The sequence below is a fragment of the Zonotrichia albicollis genome, chromosome 37, assembly GCF_047830755.1.
Source record: "Zonotrichia albicollis isolate bZonAlb1 chromosome 37, bZonAlb1.hap1, whole genome shotgun sequence".
NCBI classification, from domain to species: Eukaryota; Metazoa; Chordata; class Aves; order Passeriformes; family Passerellidae; genus Zonotrichia; species Zonotrichia albicollis.
This window is the reverse complement of record NC_133855.1, coordinates 3,540,326-3,566,615: the sequence shown is the minus strand read 5'-3', so window position 1 is coordinate 3,566,615 and position 26,290 is coordinate 3,540,326. Positions and strand designations below refer to the sequence as shown.

The 26,290-nt window shown below is 45.5% G+C and overlaps 1 protein-coding gene across 4 annotated transcripts; it reads right to left on the bottom strand.

Moving 5' to 3' along the window:
- Positions 1-5,449: 5,449 nt before the first annotated feature.
- On the bottom strand, positions 5,450-23,945 carry LOC102074318 (alpha-tectorin-like). Of its 4 annotated transcripts, none has more exons than XM_074531605.1 (6): positions 15,831-23,945; positions 11,635-12,708; positions 10,641-10,976; positions 9,860-10,432; positions 8,894-9,495; positions 5,450-8,575 (listed from the first exon to the last, which is right to left on the bottom strand). In XM_074531605.1, exons 3-5 carry the CDS (start codon positions 10,821-10,823, stop codon positions 9,262-9,264), a joined length of 990 nt encoding a protein of 329 aa, XP_074387706.1. In that variant the 5' UTR covers positions 10,824-10,976; positions 11,635-12,708; positions 15,831-23,945; the 3' UTR covers positions 5,450-8,575; positions 8,894-9,261. The 4 variants fall into 4 exon arrangements, with proteins under 4 accessions (XP_074387706.1, XP_074387709.1, XP_074387707.1 ...); XM_074531608.1 differs by having other exon boundaries at positions 11,934-12,708; XM_074531606.1 differs by having other exon boundaries at positions 10,641-12,708; positions 15,831-15,875; positions 16,247-23,945.
- Between the last annotated feature and the right edge of the window lie 2,345 nt (positions 23,946-26,290).

Sequence of the window (26,290 nt, the reverse complement as noted above, 5' to 3'; positions counted from 1 at the left end):
GTGTCCAGGCCTGGGGGAGTGTGAGGGGATCCCCTATCAACCATGTCCTCAGGTCCCCTGTGACCTCTCCGTCTTCCCCATGTCCCCAGTGTCCCCATATCCCCCCATGCCCCTCCATGTCTCCCCCAATGTCCTCAGTGTCCCCAATGACTCCCCCCCACCATGTCCCTTTGTCCTTCCTATGCCCCTCATGTCCCCCCTCCAGGTCCACCCTCCATATCCCCATGTCCCCCCATGTGCCCCAGTGTCCTCACTGGTCTCCTGAGTTCCCCTGTGTCCACCATGTCCCACATGTGCCCCCATGTCCCATATGGCCCTATATCCCCCGTGCCCACCAGTGTCCCCACTCACTGCACTCCCATGGTCCCAGTCTGTCCCAGTGCTGACACTGGAGCCACTTTATGCCCAGGGAGGGAACAGGCTGGGGGGTGGGGGATGACATGGGACACCCCCAGCTGGCACCACCCAGGGCCCCAGGCAGTTCCGTCTCTGCCCAGACTGCAACTGGGGGGGACTGGAATGGACTGGGATGGACTGGGGAGGACACTGAGGTGGGGGCTGGGATGTGCTGGGGGACACTGGGAAGGCTGGAGGGGACACTGGCAGGGGGCATTGATAGTGGCCAGGATTCATTGGGAGGCACTGGGGGCTACAGGAATGTACTGGAAGACACTGAGAATGTTGGAGGGGCACTGGGAAGGAAACTGGGAGGGACTGAGATGCACTGGGAGGCACTGGGAGATGCTGGGACATACTGGGGGGGGGGGGCACTGCAAGCCTTAAACGGGCACTGGGGGGACACTGAGTGACACTGGGATGCATGAGGAGTGACTGGGAGGGACTGGGACAAACTGGGAGGGTTTTTGGAACACCATGGGGAATAGTGGGGGAGGACTGGAATGCACTGGGAGGGACTGGGGACAATGGGGGTATACTGGGGCCAGCTGAGGGGGGCTGGAAGAGATTGTGGGGGGGGGGGGTGTCCTGGTTCAGGACAAATTTGGGAGCGAAAAGCATTATACAGTGAACCCAGGACAGGGGAGTAGGGGACTGTTATACTGGGAGAGACTGGGGATACCGGGAGGCACATGGGGGCACTGCGGGGTGGGCATTGGCATTTACTGGGGGGTACTGGTGAGGGGTCACCTCCGGGTGTGCCGCAGCACACACCTCCCCTGTGGACTCGGATGTCCGGGAACCCCCTCCCCTCCCCCTCCGCGGCACCAAACATCCGGGTGCCCCCCCGCCCTTCCCTCCCCGTGGGACTCCGGCGTTGGGAAATATTGACCGACGGGGGGGGGGGGAAGGGGCGACACGGAACTGCCCGCGGCAGGACAGGGTGGGACCAGCGCCCCCCACTGCCCCCCAGCATATTCCCACCCTCCTGTTTTCCCAGAATTCCCAAGATTTTATCCCGCATCACCCACAAACGGCGTTTTCTCTCAGGTTTAATTTGGGGGGCGAAAGCATAGATCTGGGACTTATAAAATTCCGGGTTTTCCGGATCTGAAGCTGTTTGTGGCTGACGTCAGTGATAGGGCGCAGCTACGCAGGTGAAATGTCGATTTTCCACATCACTGAATGGGAAGAAAGGCAAACTCGAGGGGGACTTTGTGGTAGTTTCCCCCAACTTAGGGTATTTTCCCCCTTTTCTGGACTTGTTATGCCCATTTTTTAACTCTTTCCCCCCAGTTGTTGGTCACTTTCCCCAGTTTGAGAGGCTCTTCCCCCTTTTTTATTCATTTTTCCCCTGTTTTGGACTCTTCCCTCCCCCCCCCCCCCCCCGCCCTTGTCTTGTGCTTCTCTGCCAGTCCTCTTCCCCCCCTTTATGGGGGCTCTTTCCCCCCTTTCTGGTATCTCTCTTCTCTGCCTTTTTACCTGTTTTTTGTACTCTTGCTCACTTTTTAATACTCCGTTCCCCATTTTGGGGTCCTTCACCCATTTTTGGTGTCTTTTCCCATCCCTTTGAGTTTTTATTCTAATTTGGGGGGTTCTTCCCACCTTTTTCCTCCCGCTTTTTCTCCTTTCTTGATCTCTTTTTCACTTGTGTCAGTTCTTTTCCTCTATTGGCTCCTTTCCTCATTTACAGATCTCTTTTCCGATTTTTTGGGGTTATTTGTGCCCCCCCCCCACCCCATCCGTGCTCTTGCACCTTTTTTTTTTTGTCTCTGTTCCTTAATTTTGGGGTCTTTGTAAACCCAAAATTTCACCAGTTTGGGCTCTTCCCCTTCATTTTGGTCTCCTTTCCCATCTTTTTGGGGCTTTTTTCTCCCTTTTTGGGAATTCCTTTCCCCGTTTTTGGTCTCTTTTTCCATTGTTTGAGCCTTCTTTCCCCTTTTTAGGGGGGATTCTTTCCCTCTTTTTTAGGCTATTTTGTCCCCCATTTTGGCACTCTTGCCCCTAGTGCCACCCCCAAGACACCCAAATCCCCCCAGTCCCCCTCCCCCAGTGTCCCCCTGGTGTCACCCACCTGGGTGATTGTGGATGTGACAGCCTGGTCGCATCCAGATGGAGAGAAAGCTAGATAAATTTTCCCAGAATTGGTCTGTGGAGCTGTAGGGAGCTGGAGACAAACAATGATAGCCAAATACTAAAACAGCCTGCAGGTGGTTTTTTTTCTGTTTTGCTCAAAAGATTGTTTACAAATGGATGTCTTCTTAATTAGCCAATCAGGTGAAATGTATTGATTAAGTGACCAGTCAGGTGCCCACGCTACCTCCACCGTCACCCCCACAGCGCCCAGTTCCACCAGGAATCCCGGGGTTCGGCGGATCCGGAGGGTTGTGTGCGTCTCCGTGATGGTCAACGGTCCTGGCAACTCTGCAGGCAGGGTGTGGGGACCCCGTTGAGCTGGAGAACACTGAATTAAGGGAAAAAAAATGGGATTTGGGGTGATACAGGGGTGAAGGGCAGTTGGAGGAATCTGGGTGGAAAAGAGGGAGTTTGTGGAAAAATTATGGGATGCATCAAGGCATGGTGGGGGTAGCATGAGGGACAACCCATGTTGGTGCTTCTCTGACATGAAATTGGAATATTTCATGTCAGAGAATAAAGAGCAATTTTGGTCAAAATTATGGGGTGGGTCAATTTATGGATCTCTCTTAGTGAAGCACACAGGCTTCACTGGCAGGAAACTGGGAGCAGAATAGAACAATCTGGGGAAAAATTAAGGTAAGAACATCCTGTGGTGCTGGTGGGATGGAACAACCCATGTGGACTCTTATACCTGGTCTGAAATTAGGGAAAAAATATCGATTTTTTTAAATTAAAATGAAGGCCAGAAGGACATTTAGGGTAACAACGTGCAGTGGTGACAACATTTTTGGGTACCAGCCAGGATGGTGACAACTTACCCAGACCTTTCTGTTCTTCCGCATGGTGATGAGGCTGTGGGGGGTGAAGAGGTGAAGTGCCACCACTGTCGGCTGGTCCCCAACATCCCTGACCTCCCTCAGCAACTGGAACCACACAGGGTCCCAGGGGTCACACGCTGGCCACCAGATAGATTCCGGTGGCTCGGGTGGCCCTGGTGACGCCGTCAAAGGTGACGAAGTGAGTGGCAGGGACAGGGCGCAGCATCCCTGGTGTGCAATACAGGTGTGGGTGCTGTCATGGAGGCCGCAGGTGTGGCTGAAGGGACAAGTGAAGGGATGGCACTGGAAGCTCCCAGGCCCCCAGCAGGTGGAGGACTGGAGCAGTCAGAGGTCAGGATGGTCTCAGTGATCTGTTTTCCATGGATAAAATGTGGAAAGTGAGGAAAAGTGGCCTAAAATGGCCAAAAAAATGGGGATGAGGTCTTATGGGAGAGAGGGAGAGGGCCCATGGCTCCCATATCCCCTATGTGTCTTCATATCCCCAGTGGGTGCCCATGGGGATCGCTAACATGTCCCCAGCATGTGGCCATGTCCCCACACATCCCAATGTCCCCCATGGGAGGCACACTGCAGGGACTGGGACCTGATGGGGGACATTGGGAACACTGGTGAAGACAGAGGGAGACATTGGGACAAGCTGGGAGACTAGGAAGGACACTAAATTCCCCCACTAAGAAGCTGGGATGCATTGGGAGGCACTGTGGGGAGAACAGAGACAAATTGGGAAGGATTGGGAATGCTGTGGGGGAAATTTGGGGAGGACTCAAATACCCTGGGAGGAACTGTGGCAATACAGGGAATACTGGGGGAGACTGGAGGGGAGAAGAGACCCTGAGCTCTCTCAGCCCTGAGGTAATGGGGGATCCACTGGGGGATATGTGTGGGGAAAGTGGGACACACGGGGAGAAATTGTGATGTGGGGTATGCTGGGTATACTGGGAGGGACTGGGGACACTGTGGGAGGCCCACTGAAGGGACCCGGGATCACCATGAGGAGCCTGGAAGGAGATAGGGCTGGAGCTGGGCTGTGCTGGGAGGCACTGGGGCCACACCCGCCTGGAAGTAGCGCCCCTGGTGGAGGCAGCCGCAGGTCCGGGAGGATGCAGCGGCCCCGTGGAACAGCAGCCCCTCGGCGCACTCACACCCCTCACAGCAGCGCTCACTGCAGGGGGCAGGGCCGGCACACCTGCACAGGTGTGCTCACAGGTGCGGGCACACAGCTGGTAGTGCCTCTTTGGGGGGGCAGGTGAGAGCTGGGAAAGGGAGGGAAGAAACAAAGGGGGTCAATGGGGGCAGTGGGTCTACTGGGGGGTCATCTGGGGTCAATGGGTGTCTCCTGGGATCAATGCCATCCCATCTTTGGGGTGGGTGGTCCCAAGGGAAATCCATTAAAATAGGATATAAAAGAAAAAATGCAGAAAACAGGGCAAAAGTGCAGAAGAATAGGGAAAATAGTGAACAAATTACAAGGTAAAGGGATGTACATGCATACCTTCCCTATAAATAGGGAAAAAAGGAGAAATGCAGGACAAAAAGACATAAATGTAATAAAATAGAAGGGAAATGCTGGGGGAAAGTGTAAATATTAAAAAATGAGAGAAAATGCAGAAAAAGAAATGCAAATGCATAATACAGAGAAAAATACAGGCAAGAAAAATATATAACTGCCTAAAAATAGGGGGAAGAAAGGAAATTAAGGAGAAATATGACATAAAAATAGGAGGGTGGAAAGGGGGAAAATGCTAGGAAAATTAGAAAGAAAAATAGGGGAAAATGCAAGAAGTACAGGTGTAAATGCATAGGAAATAGAGAAAATGGGGGGAAATTAATTTTTAAAATGTAAATACATTTAGCCAAGAAAAATAAAGAAAACACCATGGAAAAAGAGGTAAATGCAGATGAAAGGAAAGCAGAGAGAAAGCAGAAAGAAAGTAAATGCAGAGAGAAAGGAAAGCAGATGCAGGAAAAATATAGGTAAGGATATATAAATAAAAGAAGGAAGAATGAGAACAAGAAAAAATGAAGCAAATGCATAAAAATAGGGGGGGAGATGACGGGAAAAAAAGACACAAAATACAAAAAACAGGAATAAAAGCCAGAAAAAGTACCTTATAGTATTCTTCATCCCTAAAGCATCCACAGTAATATTTGGGAACGCATCTGCGTCTGTCACAGACAGAACCCTGGTGGCACTGGCAGCCCTCAGTGCAGGTTTGGGGACAGGTGGTGGTATTTTGGGTGCAGATGTTGGCACAGGTGTTGGTGCTAAGGCAGTAGGTGCTGTTGGCTGGGCAGGTGAGGGCTGGAGTTTTCATGGAATCATGTATTGATTTGGGTTGGAAGCGACCTTAAAGCTCATCCTATCACCATCATCCCATGTCCTGTGTGTCACCACTGTCACCCTGACCCAAACAGGGAACATTCCCCACCTGTGCCCCCCAAGCTCCAGTATCACGTGGAGATCTTCCCAACTCCAAACAGGGGACATTTGCCCTCCCAAACTCACAGCAGAAGGATGGTGTCCTCCGAGCCCCCACAGTGACTCTGGCACCTTGGCATGCAGTGACACAGCTCTGGATACTCTGGCACAGGGCATGTGTGTCCCATCCCCTCATACAGAGGTCATGGATGCAGGATTGGGAATATGGGATGGGGTCAATGATGCGATGGCAGAAGCCAAAGGGACTTTCAGGGGCCATGAGGAGGCCACAGCAGCTGGGTTGTTGCAAGATTGCCACTTTCTTCTCTGTGCAGGTGGGACACTCATCCTTGGAACAGGCGTTATCACAAGGTGTCTCTGTTGTTTTCCATGTCGATCTGGAGCCAGCTGGCCACTGGAAAGCTGGAAATCATCATTGCATTGGCCATTGTAGCTGCCACAGAGGCCACACAAGTGCCCCATGTAGGTCTGGGGGACTGTGACCATCATGTGCTGGATGAGGTCATAATGGACAACGAGGCTGAAGTCAGTGCAGAGCAGGACACCTGTCCCATGTGGGTAGACCTGGACCTGTCCCTCATTCAGGATGGTGAGGAGATTGTGACAGGTGGAGTCCACCTGGGATAGAGTAGGAAGAGTCCTCCAGTGACGAGGTGGGACCCAAAATTTGGGGAAAACACCTTCCAAACAATATTCTGACATATTTGTGGATCCCACTTGGAAGGAAAAGTTTGTATGAGAAAGGATTAGTCTTGGAGATCGGGTGAGGGCACCCCTCCCCAAGGAAACAGAGTTTCAGGGTTGATAGGAGCTACAATGAAAAATTTAAGGAAAACAGCTTCCAACCAAGGTTTTAATGCATTTAACGATCTTACTTAGAAAGAAAAGTTGGACTGGGATTGGAGATGGGCTGAGGAGTCCCTTCCATCAAAGAAACCCAGTTTGGGGGCATCCTGGGAAATTTGGAACATAAAGTGCCTTACCATGACGTCAGCCCTTTTTCTGTGTTTCAAGGTCAAGGTGACCCCATAGACTTCCACAGACAATGCTTGGATGCTTGGGACCTTCCCCTTCTGCTGCTCCTCCTTCTAGAGTGTGACAATAAACGATGTCACGTTGTCACCTGTGCTAGTCAGGGTGAGGACATAGGAGCAAGTACCAGCGATGTTGAAGGCCATCCCATCAAAGGTGACATAGGTGTGGCCACCTGTGGTGCTGGGTACCTGCGAGGGACACTGGAAGAAACCACTGACAACGTTCCCATGGCCACCACCAGGACAGGAAGTGTTTTGGCACTCCACAGTGCCACCAGAGAGGCACTGGCACATCTCCTGCTCTGTGGGGTAGAATGCCTCCCCACCTTTGTAGTAGACTCCATGGTGGCTGCAGCCGCAGTGGGACATGGGCACACACTCGTCACCGCTGAGCATGACACCATCCTGACACATGCAGCCCTTGCGGCACTGCCCTTGGCATGTGGAAGAGTCAGCGCCGCAGATGTGCTGGCAGGTGTGGGAGCAGAGCTCATAGGAGCTGTTGGAAGGACAGGGAATATCTGCCAGGAGACAATGGGATTCATGAGGAACCAGGAAATTCCAAGCCAAATCCTGGAAGTTTCCTGGAATTCAAGTGCAAACTTCACCAAATACAGAGCTTTTTAGCCCATGGCAAACGCTCAGTTTTCATCCCTGTGCACATGACGAGGGGCATCATCAAATGACAATCCAATGATTATCTGATGATGATCCAATGATCATCCATAAGGAATATCCCAACCCATTACAATAGGAATTCTTCCACTAAACCACCCGATTTCTCACATTTTTATGGAGAAAAATGGAACACTCACTCAAAGAATGGGATTGCTCCACACTGGGTCCTTAACTGACCTCCAGGCTGGATCTCTTTAACCCAATTCCACTATTTTTAGTACATTTTTTGGTGGTTCTCCCTCTAAATTATCCACTTTGTAGCCTACACCAGGAAATTGGAGATTTTGAGGAGGTAAATTATTCCAGATGAGACAACTTCTACCTTAGGAAGGGTTTATTTTGAGTGAATTATGGCATCAACCAAGACTTTGGGTGGGATTCCCATGCACTTCCGGGTTGTTCATACATGGATTTGGCGTAGACTTGAGGATCCTTTGTATACTGCTGAAGGAAAAGCCCTCCCATTGTCCCAGTTTACAGTAGAAATTATCTGTCCTCCACCTCTCAATGGACACATCAGCAGCCTGGCATGTGGTGGCGTAGAGGGCAACGATTGGACACATCCTTTCTTCCTGATAGGGGAAAAGGCAGGAGTCATGGATGCAGCTCTGGAAGTACTGGTGGCCATCAACATGACCATGACATGCTCTGAAGAGTCCATCCACTTCCAAAATAATTTCACATCCCATCCCAGAGACTTCCTGCTGCAGCCAGGAAGGTGCAAGTGTCCTGGAACATTCCACTGTTGACCTCTCACCACATCCTGGGACATCTGTGACCTTCCAGCTGCTCCTGAAGGCATCTGGGTCTGACGTCCCATGGTTGTTCCTCATCATCATGTTGTCGCTTGCAGCGCCACTGTAGTTCCCACAGAGCCCACATAGGGCATTGGTGAAGCCACTGGGCACCATGGTGGTGATGTGGCTGTACCAGTCATAGGTGACAACAAGGCCAAAATTGGTCATTTCCACCACGTCCTGCCCGTGACGATAGACAACAATCTTTCTTTCACTGTTGTGCTATGGGAGATTGACCAACTGCTCATCAGTCTGGGGAGAAAACCATAGAAATTGATCAAATTGGGAGACTGAGGGTAAACTATTTTCAACAGCCAGAGCAACCAAAAAGTGTCAATTGAATTAAATTTTTAATTGAATTAAATTTTGAATTGAATTAAATTTTGGATTTAATTAAATTTTGGATTTAAGAGAATGAGAAGGACCAAGTCCCAAGAGGAGATTGATCAACCACTCATTGATCTGGAACAAATGATATTCATTTAATTACATTTCAGATGTTCATGGGATGAGGTTTGGGATGAGGTGGACAGTGTGGTGAAAAGATAAGGGATCATTTCCTAAACTCACCATGATTTTTCCAGGATGTTCCCTGCTGATGCTGATGGTCTTGTTGTAGACTTTGACTGTCACCACAGTGATGGATGACACAAGGCTGTTACTAAGGTTGCCTTTCTGCATCCAACACCTGGCATCCCACCAAATTTTGAGTTTCCTCACACAACCCTACCAACAGGTAGGACACACACATGCCCTGGAAGATGAACCCCTTGCCATCAAAGGTCTCATAGTGGGTGGCTCCAACAGCAGTGCAGACCCCAAAAATTTTGGGATAACAATCCTGGATCCTCTCCTCCACCCAGCGTCCCTCCTCAGTGCCATAACCAGAATCCCGGCACACTGTCTGCCGCTGTCACACACACAGTGTTGGATGCAAGTCAGGTCACGCCAAAATTCCTCGCCAAGGCCATAGAAGAAACCCTGAATGACACAGCCACATTCAGAAGGGGCGATTCAGGTGTTGGCATCAAGGACAAGGCTCTCGTGGCACACGCAGGTGTCCACACAGGTGGTGACAGCAGCACAGCTGGATGACACAGCAGGGATGTTGCAGATAGGGAGGCAGGCGAGGCCACAAGTGCTGTAGGTGCTGTTGGGCGGGCAAGTGAGAGCTGGACAGGGAGGGAGACAGTGGTCAGGGTGGGACGGCACATGGTGGGACAGACTTCTTTAACTATCTACACAAATACCCTGCAGACTCCATGGATTTTATGGAGTCTCCATGGACTTTCTAGCCCTTCTACCTGGACTTTCTGGAGTCTCTGCGGACTTCCTGCTCAGACTTTCTAGAGACTCCACGGACTTTGTGGACTTTCTACGTGGGCTTTCTGGAATCTCCTTGGAGTTCCATGGATTTCCTGATTGGATCTGCTGCCATGGCCTTTCTCAACCCATGATCCCATGGATCTTTAGTCCCACATCAATTAGCCTCCACCCACCCCAAGGAGTACTTTCACCCAACCATCCTCTACTCACAACATTCCAGCTGTTTCCTCCAGTGGGAAGCACTGATCCTCTCCTCCTGGCAGTCATCAGCATAGATCTCAAAGAATGGCACAGGGCATTGCGATGCCCCTCATTGGCACACAGGTCATAGATACAGTTCTTCACATAGATATTGGGACTGATAGTGTCATGACACGACTGGAATGGCCCAGAATGTTGGGACAACTTCCCACACCAGGTCTCTGCCTTGCGTGTAGAATGCACCTGGTCCCATCTGCACCGCCCACAGTCACCATCACAGATGTCCTGGCAGTGGCCACTCTCACTGGTCGCCTTCCAGCTCCACCCAAACTCCACAATATCCCACACTTGTTTTCCATCAGGAGAGAGAGTGTCATCCTGGGGATCCCCATTGTTGTTCCCACACATTCCGCAGTTGTTTCTAGAAAGAGGAGCTGGAAGTTTGATCACTACATGATCATCCCAGCTGTAGAGGACCTTCAGCTTGAAATTTGATTGGATCAACGTGGATTTACCCTTCCGGTGGATGTGGACCTTCCCGTGGGAGAGGAAAATGGGGAGGCACAAGTGGTGGTTGCTCACCTGGAGGACAACAACAACCATCAAAACAACCAAAATGCATCAAAACTAGGCATGGAGTTCAAGAAGACTGGAAGTGTTTTCATACGAGGGTTACCTGCACACCAGGAAATCTGGGAATTATTTAGAAAAAGACCCTCAAGATCATTGCTAAATATGTAATTGCAGCAAAATTTAAAAAAATTGGGAAATTATGATGGTTTTTGCTTACCCTCACCATCCCATTCTCTGACTGGACAGCAGTGACAGTCATGTTGTCGACTTGGATGGTGATGGAGCCGATGCAGGAAACTTTGGAGTTCTCCTTTTCCTCCTTTTTGACCGCAAGAGAGAGAGCAGGAAAGGTGGGATCAGGATTGCAGATGGTGGTCAAGGTGTAGGCACATGCTCCCATGAAATCAAAGGTTTTTCATCAAAACTGCAGTGGTGTGGCCCATCAGAGAGCCAACAGGTGGAGAAAGTCTCCTGGATGCACTCTGGTTGGTCCAGCCACCATCTCACACCTCTCCTCACATACCAAAATCCTCACAGGAGACTGGTGTGGGGACTGAAAAAAAGGGGAAAACCCATTAATGGTCAACTGCACAACACCCAGCCATTGGGGTGACACAACAATGGACTGACTGTATTCACTGGCAGCACAGAGCCCCAGGAAACCATATCCAGTGTGAGTCTGGAACCCAAACACCAGGAGCCCAATGGACACCTGTGAGTTCTCAGCACTCTGCATCACTGCACTCATGGTGATGCTGGCCCAGGAGAAATCTGTGCCAGGAATGGCCTGCCATGCCATGGTGTTGTCTGGCCAATGGGTGAGGGTGGTGGTGGCAGTGGCGGGTGCAATGAGGATGGCATGGCTGTACTGGCTGGGCACACTGCTAAAGCGGAATGCAGGGCAATGGGCGGTGGCAGGTGGGACAACAAGGAAGAAGGGATCTTGCCAAGATGACCCACTGAAGAAAAACACCACCTGCACTGCCACTATGCACTGATGTTCGGGTGGGAGTTACGGTTCACTGTTGAGGATTTTCTGCAGGTTGAGGATTTTTTGCAAGACAATGGCCACGTTCAGCTGATGCACAATCCAGCCTGCTTGTAATAATGGATAATGGACACGTTCACAAACAATGGATAATGGACATATTCAGAAATGGAGTCAGTATGTCCTTGAAAAAGATACAAGAAGAAGAGTCATCAGGACTCACCAAGTTTGTCAGCAAGCTTGAGAAAGGGAGAAAAAAGAGAAGCCATGGGCGGACCAGACAACCACAGCAAGACATGTGAAAAATTAGCTGATCCAATCAGCATTCTATTTTAGACGCGTGAACAGCTAGGATTAACCAATCATGTATTAGCTATAGACACGTAAACAGTAGAAACTTATTATAAATATAGCCCTTTTAGGAATAATAAATTTGGCTTCACTGGACCATATTGGTTATGGTGTGATGTCCCTGAACCTCTGCACCCCACAGTTCACCACGAACATCTGCACCTCCCCTACCGCCATGGCCACAGTGGCATTCCTGCTCCCGGTGCTGCAGTTGATGGTGTTGTCTTCATGCGTCACCACATAAACGAAGTCAGCCTCTGTCTGCAGTGGGTTGGGCGGCCACACGTAGCTCCTCCCCCACACTGTCTTTGGGAGGAACTGCTCCACCACAAAGTCAAAGCCAACAGATACCTTGACACAGGTGTGGCCACTGAGGACAACCACAATTGTTCCAGTGAAGTCCTGGCTGCTCTGGAGCTGCAGGCTATGCTAGGGCTGCAGGAATAGGTGGAGCACAGCAACGGGGACATATGTGGCCCCAGCACAGTGGAAAGTGGTGCTGGTGGTGATGCTAATAGTGATGGTGGTGGGGTCGGTGGCCACCACAAACTCAGTCAGGCCATAAGTTTAGCTCCCAACCGGTGTCACACATAGTACCTGGTGCCCAGGCTCTCCATAGGCAGGAGGGCAGTGGCACCCACAGTGTAGCCATTGGTGCCGACAGACGTCACAGAGATGTCAGCACTGGCCTCAACCACCAAGGTTTTATGGGAAGTGTGGCTTCCATCACGTTCCAGGCTAGCAGGAAAGGGCAAGGGCACAGTGACATCTGGCCTCAGGGTGATGTTCCAGGTGATGGAGCCGCAACAGAGCGTCACTGACACTTGGGTGTCAGCAGGGCCATAGGAGGTGAGCAGCAGCTGCAGGTACATGCTGGGGGACTCGTCGTTGTTCTGTGGGAACACGGCCAGGAACTCCCAGCCCTGGTAGCTGGCACTGGAGAGTGCTGGGAAAACGGGAAGAAAAAGGGGGCCTTGGTTAATGTTTATATTAACCAAGGGGGTTATATAAAGGGGGCTTTTATATTTTTATGTCAATTCTATATGTGTTTATACATCAATTTCCCTATTTTACAGTAGGAATTGTACTGAAATTACATTAAAGATATGGCTGCACTATACAATTTCTAGAGTCTATTTTTATATATTATCAAATTAGAAATTCTATTTACAGCTTGTTATGTTAATAAACAACATTTGTATTCTATTAACAAATTATTAAAATATATTAATGTGTTAATAATATGAAATAATGTATTATTAACTAGTATTAATTATATAAAATACTATTCCTTTAATACAACAATATTAGTAGATATTTATATATAGCGTACCCTGTGTTCATTTTATATTAATGGTATTATGTAATATACTTTAATATATTACTACTTACTAGCACATTGATAAAATATTAATAATATAAGACTCATATATCAGTAAAAATATGTCAATTACATTTTAACCTGCTACTCTGTTATTATACTGTTATCCATTATATAACTCAGTCATATTGTTTTTTATGTTACAATTATAGAGACGTATTAATTATAATACTGTGATATACAATACTTACATTTAAATACATAGTAATATTTTTTCTGTTATTTTGTACTTAATTTCGATAGAAATATCAGCAAAGATTTATTCCAAATCCATAAATATTAAAAAACAATTAAAGTAGTATGATAATAAATGGTGTGGCTATTGAACTTATTTCAGTGTTAATCATAGTAGAAGATAATTTAACATGTTATTTTTATAAATATATACAACAGTACGTGATTTATATTTTCTCTACAAAATTATACAGATAATGATTTTAAATAATTTTATTTCTTGTTTTCATAGAAACGGTTTGGGAAAAAATGGTAAAAATCAAGCAAAAATAAGCAGTAAGGAGCAAAATTGCAAAGGTAGAGAGTATACTGGAGACTAGAATTGAATTAATATACCATTGTATTGTACTATATTGCAATATACCCTACCATTATGTGTAATTAATATAAGAATTATGAGAGTAGATATTACATTGTAACACAAAATATCATTATATGTAATTATATGATTAAATGTAATTCCCATACATTGCATACAGTATAATACATTATAATATATAACATAATATCATTCATATAATATTATGCAACTTTATGCCATATTACATTGTAAATTATTCTTTAATTGCATTATATAATTATATTTATAGTAATTTATATCTATTCTATCATTCACAATTATCTCTTAATAACTAGATATAGTTATATATAATAGCAATATAGTGTGCTACATTAATTAATGCACTATTATATGAATAGAAAATATATTACATGCTTTTATAGCTCACATCTTTTGTATCTCCATATAAGCTTTTAAATAATTTTATACTGAATTTTCACAGAAATTATTATTAAAAAATGCAAATCAAGAATAATGATAATAACAACATAATTACAGCAGAGTAGATCATAAGTTGAGTTTTCTATTTAATTACAGTGGAGACTGTATTACACATTCATACGGAACTACTGTAGTGGATGTATATTATTAATTTATGCACAACATATAAAAATATAAATAAGTACTAATAAGCAATTATTGTCCTATTAATCAATACTATGCTATTAAGTTACACTATGTAATATTATTACTAGTCAATTAAAATTGTACATATTGGGTATAAGATAAAATGTATATAGAAAAAAATATATAAAATACCTAGAAATATCTAAAAGGAAAACAAAACAGAAAATATTTTAAAAGGGTCAAAAATATTTTCAGACTTTTTTACTGCTACAAAAAATCAACATAGCTGTTTTTTGCCTCAAAACAGGTTAAAAACTGGGTATCTTCTCCTAATTTAAAAAACCCAAAAATAAAAAAAAAGAATTTTTGAGATTTTATGGGGAAAAAACCAGGAAAATGAGATTAAAATTTATTAAAACTCGGTGTATATATAAAAGCCTATGATAAGAGGTTTTTTAATTTAAAAAATAGAGAATTGGGGATAGTAGATTAAAAAAATACCTCTGGTGATTTTTTTCTGAAAAAAATTGAATTTAATTGTTTTTGGGGGAAAATAGGGAATAATGAGGTTTAACTATTAATAAAAAATAGGATTAATGGGGCCTTTCTGAAATAATACATGAAAAAGAGTTGCTTTTTCAAGAAAGGGGACTTTGAAGAAAAATCAAGAGAGAAATGAGCAATCGCGATTTTAAGAATTAGAACAGAGTGAAGTTCTTTCTTTAAAAATAGCTGAAACTTAAAAGAGAATTCAAGAGGGCATTTTTCCTTAATGAATAATTTTTTAAAATAAAGCTAAATAAAATAAAAGAAGAAACAAGAAAATGTTAAGGGAATAAAAAGGGGTTTTTTTAATTTAAAACACTATCTATAAATTGGGTTGATAAACGGTTTTAATGAAAATCAGAAAAAAGCCAGGAAAATAAGGAATAAAAGGGTTTTCTTAGTTTTCCTTAAGAACCAAATGCTTTTATTAAAGGAGAGCAAATAAAAGGACTTTTTTTTTCATTTACAAAAACCTTTTAAAAATAGATCTTTGTTCCCTGGGAAAAAAATACAATTCCAGCATATAGATCTTGTGGTTTTGTCCTGGTAAAACACTAAAACTGAACATTAAAATTTTAGCTAGAAACAAACAAACAAACAAACAAAAAGCCACCAAAAAAAACCCACAAAAAAACAAACCAAAAGTAAACTAACATAACCAGGACAAAGTGCACTTTTTTTTTGTTTTCTGTAGAAAGTGAGGGAAAAGGGAATTTATTTTCCAAGAAAATTAATCAGGCATTAATGAAAAAAGAAGAAGATTATAAAGGGGTTTGGATTAAAAAAAATATTTCAAAATGGGATTTTTGGTTAAACATAATAAATCTGAGAGGTTGCTGAGAGGTTATTGGAAAAATACAAAATGAGGGAAGAAGGGATCTTTCAGGCAAAAACAAGCCCAGGCGTTCAGGATTTCATCTTCTGTGCTAAAAAGTCTGGAAATAAATAAAAAATCCAAGAAATTTGGGGATTTTGCATGGAAAACAGGGATTTTATTTACCACAGAAGGGAAGGAGGAGCCATCAGATCCCATCTTGTGCCACCCCTGTAAAAAAAACACCGAAAAAGCACTAAAGCCTGTTATTTTGTGGGAAAAATCCATGTGACCTCTGAGGCTCCAGAAGCCTCAAGTCACCCCCAAATCACCCCAAAATGTCTTTTAATACACTAAAATACCTCTTTTCACCCCACAGAAACCTCCTGGGGCTTATTTTGGCTCCCACTACCCCCAAGTCCACACCAAACATGCCAAACTCTAAAAAGTTTGTCCAAAATTACCCAAGTTTGGATCAAAATTGTTTTTCTTCCCAAATTCTCCCACTTTGGGTCAAAATATTTTTTCTCCCAATCCCCCACTTTTGGTCAAAATGGAATTAAACAGGGATTAAGTATCCCTCCCCCCATTCTTCTCCTCACCTTGAGGCCACATCACATTCTCCTTCTATATCAGATTCACTCCAAAATCAGATGAATTTTAAATAAAATCACCTGGATTCATGTCAAAATGGGGTCAAAATTCTGACACAGCCCTCCCACCTACCCCTGATGCCCACTCCGTACCAAATTTCCACCAAATCCACACTAAAACTTCACGGAAAGGATTAATTTTTCTCCAACTCCCCCTGCCCCCAGTTTCGGTATATGGATATTTTTTTTCTCAATATCCTCCAAATTTGGATCAAAATGGGGCTTAACATCCAGGAAAACCCTTCACTCATCTTGTTCCACACAAACCCTCCCAAATACTCAATTTGGCCTCAAAAAGGGGAAGAAAAATCCCACTGAATTTTTGGCATGATGAGGGGGAAAAAATCTGAAATTTGGAGGAAAAGTGCACAAAAAAGGGGAAAGCCCTGAGATCTGGGGGGATATGGGCAAATGTTTTATTTTTTTACTGTGGAAAAAAGTGTTTGAAACCCAACATTTTAGAAGAAAAATTATGGAACTTTTGGGGAAAAGAAGGAAAAAAGCCCTAAAACTGAGGAAGGGAAAGGGTAAAAAATTCTGAAATTTGGGCAGATAAAATCCTCAATTTCTGCCTGTCACTAAACAATAAGGAAAACCAGGAATAAACAGGGAACGAAGCCTCCCCATTCTTCCCCACTCACTGGCCCCTTGGCTCTTGAATTCCTGGGCTCCTGCGGACACATAGTGTTTGTACCAAAGTCACTCCTTTTATACCCAAATAAAAAATACTCAAGCCACAGCCAAACCATGCAGATTTGGGCAGATTCAGCAGAATTTCAAGATGGGGGTGGGGGGCATGGCCCACAGTTCCAGAGAATTTGGGAGCTGGCAGCTGGATCCTGTCACGGATGGGAAATGATGGGAGTGGAACCCACAAGACATTTGATAGATGTGAGTGACAGGGATGTCATGACAGGTGTGGGACCCACAACAATCATCCCAAATTTCCTGAACTCCCAGAATCGCTGTCCCCATGGTGGCCTCTGCCCCATGACAGCAGGGAAAGGACACCACCAAATCCAGACGTTTTTTACCCAAAATTAATGACCCAAGTCCCAGCAGAGAATCCAGGGTATGGGAAATTCTGGCCCAAATGACTGAAAAAGCTGAAGAAAACCACATGGAACCAGGAGAGACGACGGCAAACAGGGAATTAAAGGGCTTTTGCCTTAAAATAAAGATATAAAAATAGGGAAACTCTGAACTCCACAGAGAAGCTCAAAACTCTCCAGAGACAGAGACCCCACCCCCAAAGCCATCCAGGGACCCCCAAAACCACCCAGGGATCCCCTCAGCCCTCTGAACCTCCCAGACCAGAAAGTCCTAGGGGGGCCATGGGAGTCCCTGGAAGGGTTTTGGGGTTCCTGGTAAGTGACATGCAGAAGAGAAATTTTCAATTGCCCTTGTGGTAAATAGGTATGATTCGTGCTGGTAAAAATTGAAACAATAATTAATATTGATACAGTCATTAATATTTGAGAATAATAAAATAGTTAATAGTTAAAAGTTGTAATGCCAAAGAAGAGAGGGAAAGGAGGGGCTCCACCCACCCCCCTTTCCCAGGAGATGTTCTCAAGGACCACAGGAAAGAAACTGAAGATACAGTTGCTAAAAATGACCAAGAACCTGGTTGGGTCCAAGAAAATGCTAATTATAAGAGACTTATTGCTTTGATATGTAGATGCAGTGATACGTTAGTCTTGGCTTACATTGTACTGGCTCGGTGCGCATGTGTAACCCAAAGGTGAATTAAAGGACAACGAAGAAGACTACAGGGCCTTCATCAGTGACGACCCCCAAAGACTTGTGCGACCACCAAACCGAGTGGTGGCGCATGCGTGGTGAAGGTGGTAATGAAGGCGGAGACAGAAAAGTGACAAACCAAAAATAGGAGGAGATGGTATTGACACATGGCATATAAGGGGTGACTTTCACTTGGCAAGCTTGTACGTGAAGTGGCAAGGGTCAAGAACCTTGCCCTCCGTACCCCGCGGTTGTTTTTGCTTATGCGCTATTATTTGAACCAAATTATCCCTTATTTATATATTTTTTTAAACTATTCAATTAAAATTGTTGCTACCTTAAATATTGTTTGGATTTTTTTTATGGGATAATTGGGCAAACATAACAATTTTGGTGCCGCTACCCGGGAGCTCTTTTAACTCTGGGGAGGTGGATAGTTTCTGGGAAGGAGCTCCCCACCAGACTTTTAAGTGGTCCCAAGGCTAGGCCACTCTCCCTTGGGAAAAGAGAGTTCTTTTTACAATAACGCATAAGCAAATTAGTTATTGGAGGCGCGCAGGAGAGGCTCCCATCAGAGTGCCGGCTTGTAGGAGAGAGAGTTCCCATAGAAAACTGCTTTGTGCATGAAGACCCTTGTGAGAAAATGAGGCTGTGAGTATCACGGGGTTTTGGGTCGGGGGGCGGCTGTATGTGTGTGTGAGTGTGTGTGGAGTGTCTGAGATGGGGGCTGGGCAGTCCCAGACCCCCGAAGCAAGTGGGACCTCCCAGTACCGCGTTTTCACGTTCTCCACGAGGAGACCGGCCGGAAAAGGAGGGAAGCGAAAGAAAAGTGAATGAGTGGGGACCCCGGGAGGGTTTGACCCAGGGGGAAGGAGGGGATCCCTGGTCCAGGCACCTGTGGGAAGGTCCTTGGGCAGGAGGGATTGACTCAGTAGGGAGACTGAGAGAGTGAATGAATAGGTTCAATTTCCTTGGAGGGATTGGTAGCAGGCAATTTAGTATGTGATTAGATGGTGAGAGGATGAGGCTAATAGATTGAGAAAGAGGGAGAGAGGAGTGGAACAAGTAGATTGCAGAGGGAGACATAGGAGTGGAACAGGTAGATTGAAAAGGCAGTGTGACAGAGTAGTAGGTGAGGAGCTGAGCCACGGGGTGGGTGTGGGAAACTAAGACTCTCCTGGTACTGGGGATTTCTTAGTTTGTTGCCGCCAGAAATGGGTCAGGGAAAGAGTAAGTTCCTTGACCCAGGGGCTGCGGATTGTGTGAAAAATTCGCAGTGGTTTGAAGTATCTGAGAACCATGAGGGGGGTTCTCAGGGGGGGAGCGTTCCTCAGGACAGCCCACTGGAGATGTTAATGCGGTTTTGGGATGAATGGGAATCCCGAAGGGAAGAAAATCAAGAAATTCAGAGGGCAGTGCCTAAAGGACATAATATAGAAAAAGTTTTGAGTGAGCATCAGAAAAAATATGAGTCACCGGCAGAATGGTTAAAAAGATTAAAAAGAGACTTGCAATTATATTCAGGTATAGATATTAATACTGCAGTAGGGCAGGTTCTGTTAAAAATTCAGTTTGTGACCGGATCTTGCAGTGACATTAGGAAAAAGCTGGAAAAATTAGAGGATTGGCAGGACAGGGGACTGCAAGAGTTACTGAGAGAAGCACAAAGGATGTTTGTAAAGAGAAATGAGAAAAAGCAGAAAGCAGATGCCAGAATTTTGGTGGCAGCAGTTCAAGAAATGCAGGCAGCTTTGAATACAGAAAAATCTGCAGGAAAAAACAAGCAGTGGATGTCAGGATCTATTTTTAGAAACAAAAAACCTGTGCATTTTTCTCACCACAAGAAGAGACACTTAAAAAATTCTTGCCCCACTTTGAAGGGTGCGGGACCCACCTGTTTTTATTGTCATAAAAAGGGGCACCTGCAAAAAAATTGCAGAAAGAAACAGCAAGATGAGAAAACTTCTCAGGAGAATCAGAGAGGGCAAGAGCTTTGCTTAACGAAGAGGACCGAATTACACCCAGAAGAGGCCTTGATAATAAAGCTAAGAGTAGGTCCTCAGAGTGAAGAAGTCGTATTTTTAGTCAATCCAGGAGTTTCTCGGTCGACAGTGACAAAATTACCCCAGGGATGTGAGATAAGTAGTGAGCGAGTTTCAGTAATCAGAATTACAGGAGAGGCTTTCCCTGTTCCTGTAATAAAAGGAGTGCAAATTGAAACAGATGACAAATTTGGAGTAAATGATTTATTGTTGATACCAGAGGCCGAGAATAATATTTAGGCAGAGATCTAATAATAGCCTTAAATTTACAGATAAAACCCTGTGAAGGAAAACTTAAAATTTATTCTTTAACTGAAGAAGATAATCTAGAAATTAATGACACGGGTTAGCATTTAGGTAAAGTGAGAAAAGTTTAGGGTAAAGGAGTCTGATCCCCTTAGTCCCTCCTGGTCAGCACAAGCCTGTGAATTTTAGGCATTATTCCGTACATTATTAATACTGAAAAGGCAAGAAGGGACTATTTATACAGACTCCAAATATGCTTTTATTGTAGTACATACTTTTAGAAAAATTTAGAAGGAAAGGGGACTTATAAACACTCAAAGGAAAGGGTTAATACACGGGGGATTGATAATTTAGATACTTGAAGCTTTAAAAGGCTCAAAGAAAATAGCAGTAGTTCATGTAAAGGAACACCAGAGAGGGAGGGATATTAGAGTCAGAGAAATAATTTGGCTGATGAAGAAGCAAAAAAAGCGACCTTAAAAAAGGGAGATACTAAAATCATGACCTTATAAAAAGAAAAAAATAGAAATTCAGCAGAAGACACTTTCCCTTCCGCTAGCAGAATTGGCAGCTATAAGGAAATTAAGAGCAACATTTAAGGAGGGAAAGTGAGTTTTTTCTGATGGCAGGATTATGATGCCAAAAACCAGTGGCACATTAGATTTTAGATAACTCGCATAGACAGACACACTGGAAAACAAGGGCCTTTTGTGATCACTTTTTAAAATTTTATGGGTATATAAGGATATTTGAAATTGGAAAATAAATTACCCAGGGGTGTCTTACCTGTTGAAAGGTAAATAAGAAGGTGTTAAGAAGCTCTCCCTTTGGAGGATGCAAAACAGCCTACAGGCTATTTGAAAAAAATCCAGGTTGATTTTATAGAATTGCTTAAAGTGGGTTGGTAGAAATATTTGTTAGTTATAATAGATCAATTACTCAGTGGGTTAAAGCATTTCCAGCAGCTTGGGCTACAGTTCAAACAGTAGCTAAAATATTGTTGGAACATGATTTATATTAACCCTGATTTATTAAGAAGGAACTAAGCATCCCGGAGTGGCTGCGGACCGCAATTTCCTTGAACTCAGAGGCAGAAGAATGCCGGTGGAAAAAGAATAAAAATACTTTTTGAATCAGTGGGAACAGCCTAAAAAGATCGAATATCTCCTCCAGGATCACCACCAGCAACATTATTAGACTTGATTATAGAACTGCAATTCCAGAAACTGAGATTGGTAACACCTGTTGTTAAAAGAGCTCAGAGACAAGTAAAATGTTGAGAGTGCGGTAAACATGGTTTAGGGTGTCATCCAGGGATAAGTATTGTTTGCACACTCTGCTTTAACTCATGGTGGAAAGTAACTAAGAGAGAAGAGAAGGAGAGACAATTGATTTGCTTGCTTTGCTATGGTTATGTATTTAGTCAGCTAATTATAGAACACATTGCTAATAATTTTTTTGGATACCTTTGAGATTGGGAGACGAGACCCTTCCAGCAGCAATTGGATTAATAGGTGTTGTGGTGTGTTGCAATATCCTGTTTTACCTTCTCCCTTCCCCCTCGCCCCCTTGCTGAGTGTGCCCTGTCAATCAGGCTAACATACCAGCAAGGCGTCGTGTGATTCGTCGATTTCAAAGGATGCTCCTCAGGCCTGGGGGTCATTGGCCTGTCTAAGTGTCATCCTCCCTTGAGACCCTGCCCCCTTCACCTGGTTGGTGACTCACCTGTCCCCTCCCCTTCCCCTGTCCTGAGCTTAAAATGTTAATGAGACCATGCGGCCTCCATTTTGTTAGCAGCAGTGGCCCAGTGCAGATATCTCTGTACCAATGGAATAAACATCTGGCAACCTTCTAGCAGAATCCACTCCTTTTATCTCCACTATCGCCAGAAGCTCTCTCTCCTGAGGAGAACGGAGTCCTGTCTTGTGCCCCGCTGCACTCTGCCGCCAGCCAAGGTATCTCTGGGGTAAAACACCGCAGTGCTGCCTCTGGCCCAACAGCGAAGGTCAGAACTGGCCTAGGCACCATCTAACTGGTTATATTGGGATAAATATTCCAATATATTGGCGTCCCTGTGGGTGGCTCGACTCTGCAGCCCGAAAACGGACTCGCAGTTCCTCAGAGAAGCTCTGGCAGCCGTGCATCCAGCTGAAAGGAGCCTGGCTTCAAGACTCCCAGCTAGAGACTTTGGGAATATTCCCAGAAAAAGTTTCGTGGACTGTTCGGTGCCTTTTGGAAAGCCCAGCTTCATTGTGGTGAGCACATTTTCCAGAGGAAGAAAAGGGGAGCCTCTCTTGCACCCAGAGAGAGGTCCTTTTCCGGTGGAGACCTGCCTGCCTGTACCCAGCCTACAGCTTCCATTTCACGGGAGTATCTCTGCTTTCGGTAGAGCAGAAGCTCAAAAACAGACTCTGCCGCGAGTTCTGTTCCTTTTTGCCTTTGCATTTTTGGCTGCGCAGCCCCACAGACGAGAATTCATAGCGTTCTAGCTTTATTTTCTGCGTGTGTTTCACTGTCTTTTAAAATTCGCGCCGGAGCGGGATCGCTCTCTGCCCTTCCCCCCCGGCTCAGCAGCGTGCTCAGACACGTGTTAGGAGAGTCTCTTTCTCTTTCTCTTTGCGGGGGAGGGGGGGGGCTCTCTTTCCACGTGGCCAGGGGATCTGCGGGGTCGGGAGTGCTCTCTGCACACACGGCGGCGGGGGGGGGCGTCCCGGTTTCGGCTGCCACGTGGAGTGGCTGCTGCCTCTGCTCCGCGGGGGGGGGCTGCATTCCACCGCGGGGGAGGCTTTGTTTCTGCCTCGGCTCGGCAGGGCGTGCCCTGCTGCTGCTGCCCGGGAATTTTAAAAGCAGTACATACAGCTGCATTTTGAAGCTTTTGTCTGCTCGTTATCGCTTTCTATCTGTGGTTTTTTTTTGGAAATTGGTAGCTGATTTTAGCTTTGTTTTTGGTCAGGCGGGATTAAGTACTTTGCTTTTTACATCTAACATGGGTTCCAAACTTAGCATTGTACAAAGGGGAGTGTATTATAATATTGTTAGCATTTTAATCAAGAGTAATGTGAAATTCTCTAAAGGAAAATTGAAACAGTTTATAAGATGGCTTTTTCTGCAGTTCCCAAACATTTCCCCTGAAGAAATCCACAATATTCAATTCTGGGATAAAGTTGGGAATGAATTGATAACCTTAGGACAATCTGGGAAATCACCCTCAGCTAAATTTGTGTTCTGGAGTTTACAAATTCGAACAGCATTGCTCAAACAAAAGGAAATGGAGAAAAAGCCAAATGTAAAGCCATGTACCTCTACTCTCCCTGTTCCTCCCTCTCCCTCTAAAACCCCTAAACCTCTTTCCCCAAAACTTGGTATTTTAAAGAGTGCAAACTCATTGGGAAGTCGGCTCCCAGAGAGTGCAAGAATACCTGAGTTGTTTTGTTCACAAAGCCCTGGCCAGGCTGTGTGTCTTTCCCAATCCCCTGTATCCCCTCCTCTAAATCCCAGAGCACGTGTTAGCTTTCCGGAGAGCAGTGATGTCCAAAATGGCCCCCAGTCCCTAGGGGGTCCGCAAGATGGTGGATGCCACGTGGCATCTTCCCAAACCTGGTCTTCTTCTTCCCAAAATCCTCTTAAGCATCCCAAAATTCCTGCCCCATCCCCCTCTCCTCCTGTTCCTCGTGACACCTTCCCCCCTCCCCTCGCCTTTCCTGCAGTACCCTCAGCTCCGCCTCTCTACTCCTCCCAGGGGGCGTCTGCTGACGTGATGTCACCAGGTGACCCCGCCCCCTGTTCCCACGGTATCCCCGCCCCCTGCCAGCCCCTTGACCCCGCCCCTTGCTCCCACGGTTTCCCCGCCCCCTGCCGGCTCCCTGTCCCCGCCCCCTCCCCGGGTTCCCACGGTGGGGACACACCCACTGCCTGTCCCCAAACCTGTAGCTGTGATCCCAATGCTTCTGATTCCAGGGATACAGAGCGGGGGACAGCAGACCCAATGCACAGTGCCATGTTGTCACTGGCTCCTGTTACGTTTCAGCCTACAGCTCAAGCTGGAGCAGCCCCAACTGCTAATTGGAGTTCTTTTGGACAACAATTGATTAAAGAGATCTGTAAATCTCATAAAGAATATGGTCCACACAGTCCATATTTCCGTGGCCTTTTAAATTCTGAATTAAGTAGGATTATTGTGGTTCCACATGATTTAAAACAACTTTTTTCATGTCTCATGACATCCACGGAATTCAAATTATGGGAATCAGCATTGAAACAACTGCTAAAAGATGCTCTCCCAAGCTTACAGGCTGATCCAAACATAGCAAAAGACAACAATGGTAACCCTATCACTATTGATCACCTCTGTGGTGAGGGTCAATGGTCTTCTCCCTCAGTCCAAGCTGCTGCAATTCCTGCAGAAACACTTGAGAAAGTAAAGGAAGCAGCTGAAAAAGCATTCTTTTCCCTCCAACCTGAGGGGCCTTTTGAGCCCTATAGTAAAATCAAACAACTACCATCAGAACCTTTTTTGAAATTTGTAGAAAGGCTAACTAGAGCCATTGAAATACAGGTTAAAAAAGAAAATGCTAGAGAAGCAATTTTAGAAGAAATAGCGTTTACAAATGCAAATGAACAGTGTCGAGCGGCAATCCTGAGCCTTCCTATGGAACCTTCCCCTACACTAAAAGATATGCTTCTAGTACTGTAACAGGAAAGTGCCTCTGATGACTGTGGCTAAAGACACCAGACCAAGGCTGCTGCCAAGACCACCTCAGCGTGTCGCTGTTGCCAGCCCTTCACCTTTTCCCTCAGCACAGCAGCACCCTGGGCAGCAGCGGAGACCAGCAATGGTTGAGCCCACTAAACCATGCCTGCTTTGTAATAAGCTAGGACACTGGAGTAACCAGTGCCCCCTGAAAAGGGAATTTGATGAATTTAAAAATAGCAGGGGAGGAGAACTGCAAGCCCTCCCTGGGGGTCAACAACAAAAAAACGAAGAATAAAGCGCCAGCCTGCCAGGCGTGCAGACATAAAAGGAGCAGGCCAAGAGAATAAGGGTAGCAAAATAAATCAAGCGCGCAATAATATTAACATTTGTGTAAGTGAAGCAGGTGCTTCAAAGACCAAGTCTGCTAGTCCACTGTTGAAAGTGAAACAAAATACCCTTTGTTATGATTTAAGTGATTCTGTATTAACCGCATCTTCTGTCAATGAGCCTTACAGGTTGCAGCTGACAGAGTCACTCCACCTGAAGGACACTGACTGGCATATTGTCTCTGTAAATCCTGAACAGAAAGGTACTTGGAACCAGATTCGTTGTAAGTACATCATCACTGGGGACAAAAACACACCACAAGAGATCGAAATTGCTCCGGGAATAACAACATCAGATCCCAAGCAATTTGTTCTCAGCCTGCACTGTTTCCACCCACCCCTGTTTCTTCCTAAGGGACAAAGTGTTGCTTAAGCTATCCCTGTGCCATCTTTACCTGAAAATGTCGATAAACAAGGGCCCACAGTCGCCCGGGTCCAAGTTATTGGGACAGATAAACCTAAATTGTGGTGCAATGTCAGTGGGGGTGGGGAGTCTAAACGCATTGAGATGCTTGTAGACACAGGTGCAGACTGCACAGTGATTCCAGTACAAGACTGGCCAGCACACTGGCCTTTACAAAATGTTGCTGGTCACCTTCGAGGTGTAGGAGGTCTGCAATTGGCAAGGCAATCCAAAAGCATTATTCAATTCGAGGGTCCAAACGGACAATTGGCAAATATCCGTCCATTTGTGTTAGATTATTCAGAACCTTTGTTAGGGAGAGATTTAATGGCCCAGTGGGGTTTCACAATTAATATTCCAGACTCTCCACAGCATTTTTGTGCAGCAGTCATTAAACAACAGCGCCCCACCCAAAAACTGAAGTGGAAAACAGACGAACCAGTTGATGTGAAACAGTGGCCACTCAGTAAACAAAAAATA

Excerpts from the sequence above, each read along its gene's own strand:
- LOC102074318 (XM_074531604.1), bottom strand. The coding sequence starts at position 10,823 with ATGGGAGCATGTGCCTACACCTTGACCACCATCTGCAATCCTGATCCC. Across the intron at positions 10,433-10,640 it reads CAGAGAATGGGATGGTGAGG|GTGAGCAACCACCACTTGTG; the intron begins GTAAGCAAAAAC and ends GTTGTCCTCCAG. Across the intron at positions 9,496-9,859 it reads GAGGAAACAGCTGGAATGTT|CTCTCACTTGCCCGCCCAAC; the intron begins GTGAGTAGAGGA and ends CTCCCTGTCCAG.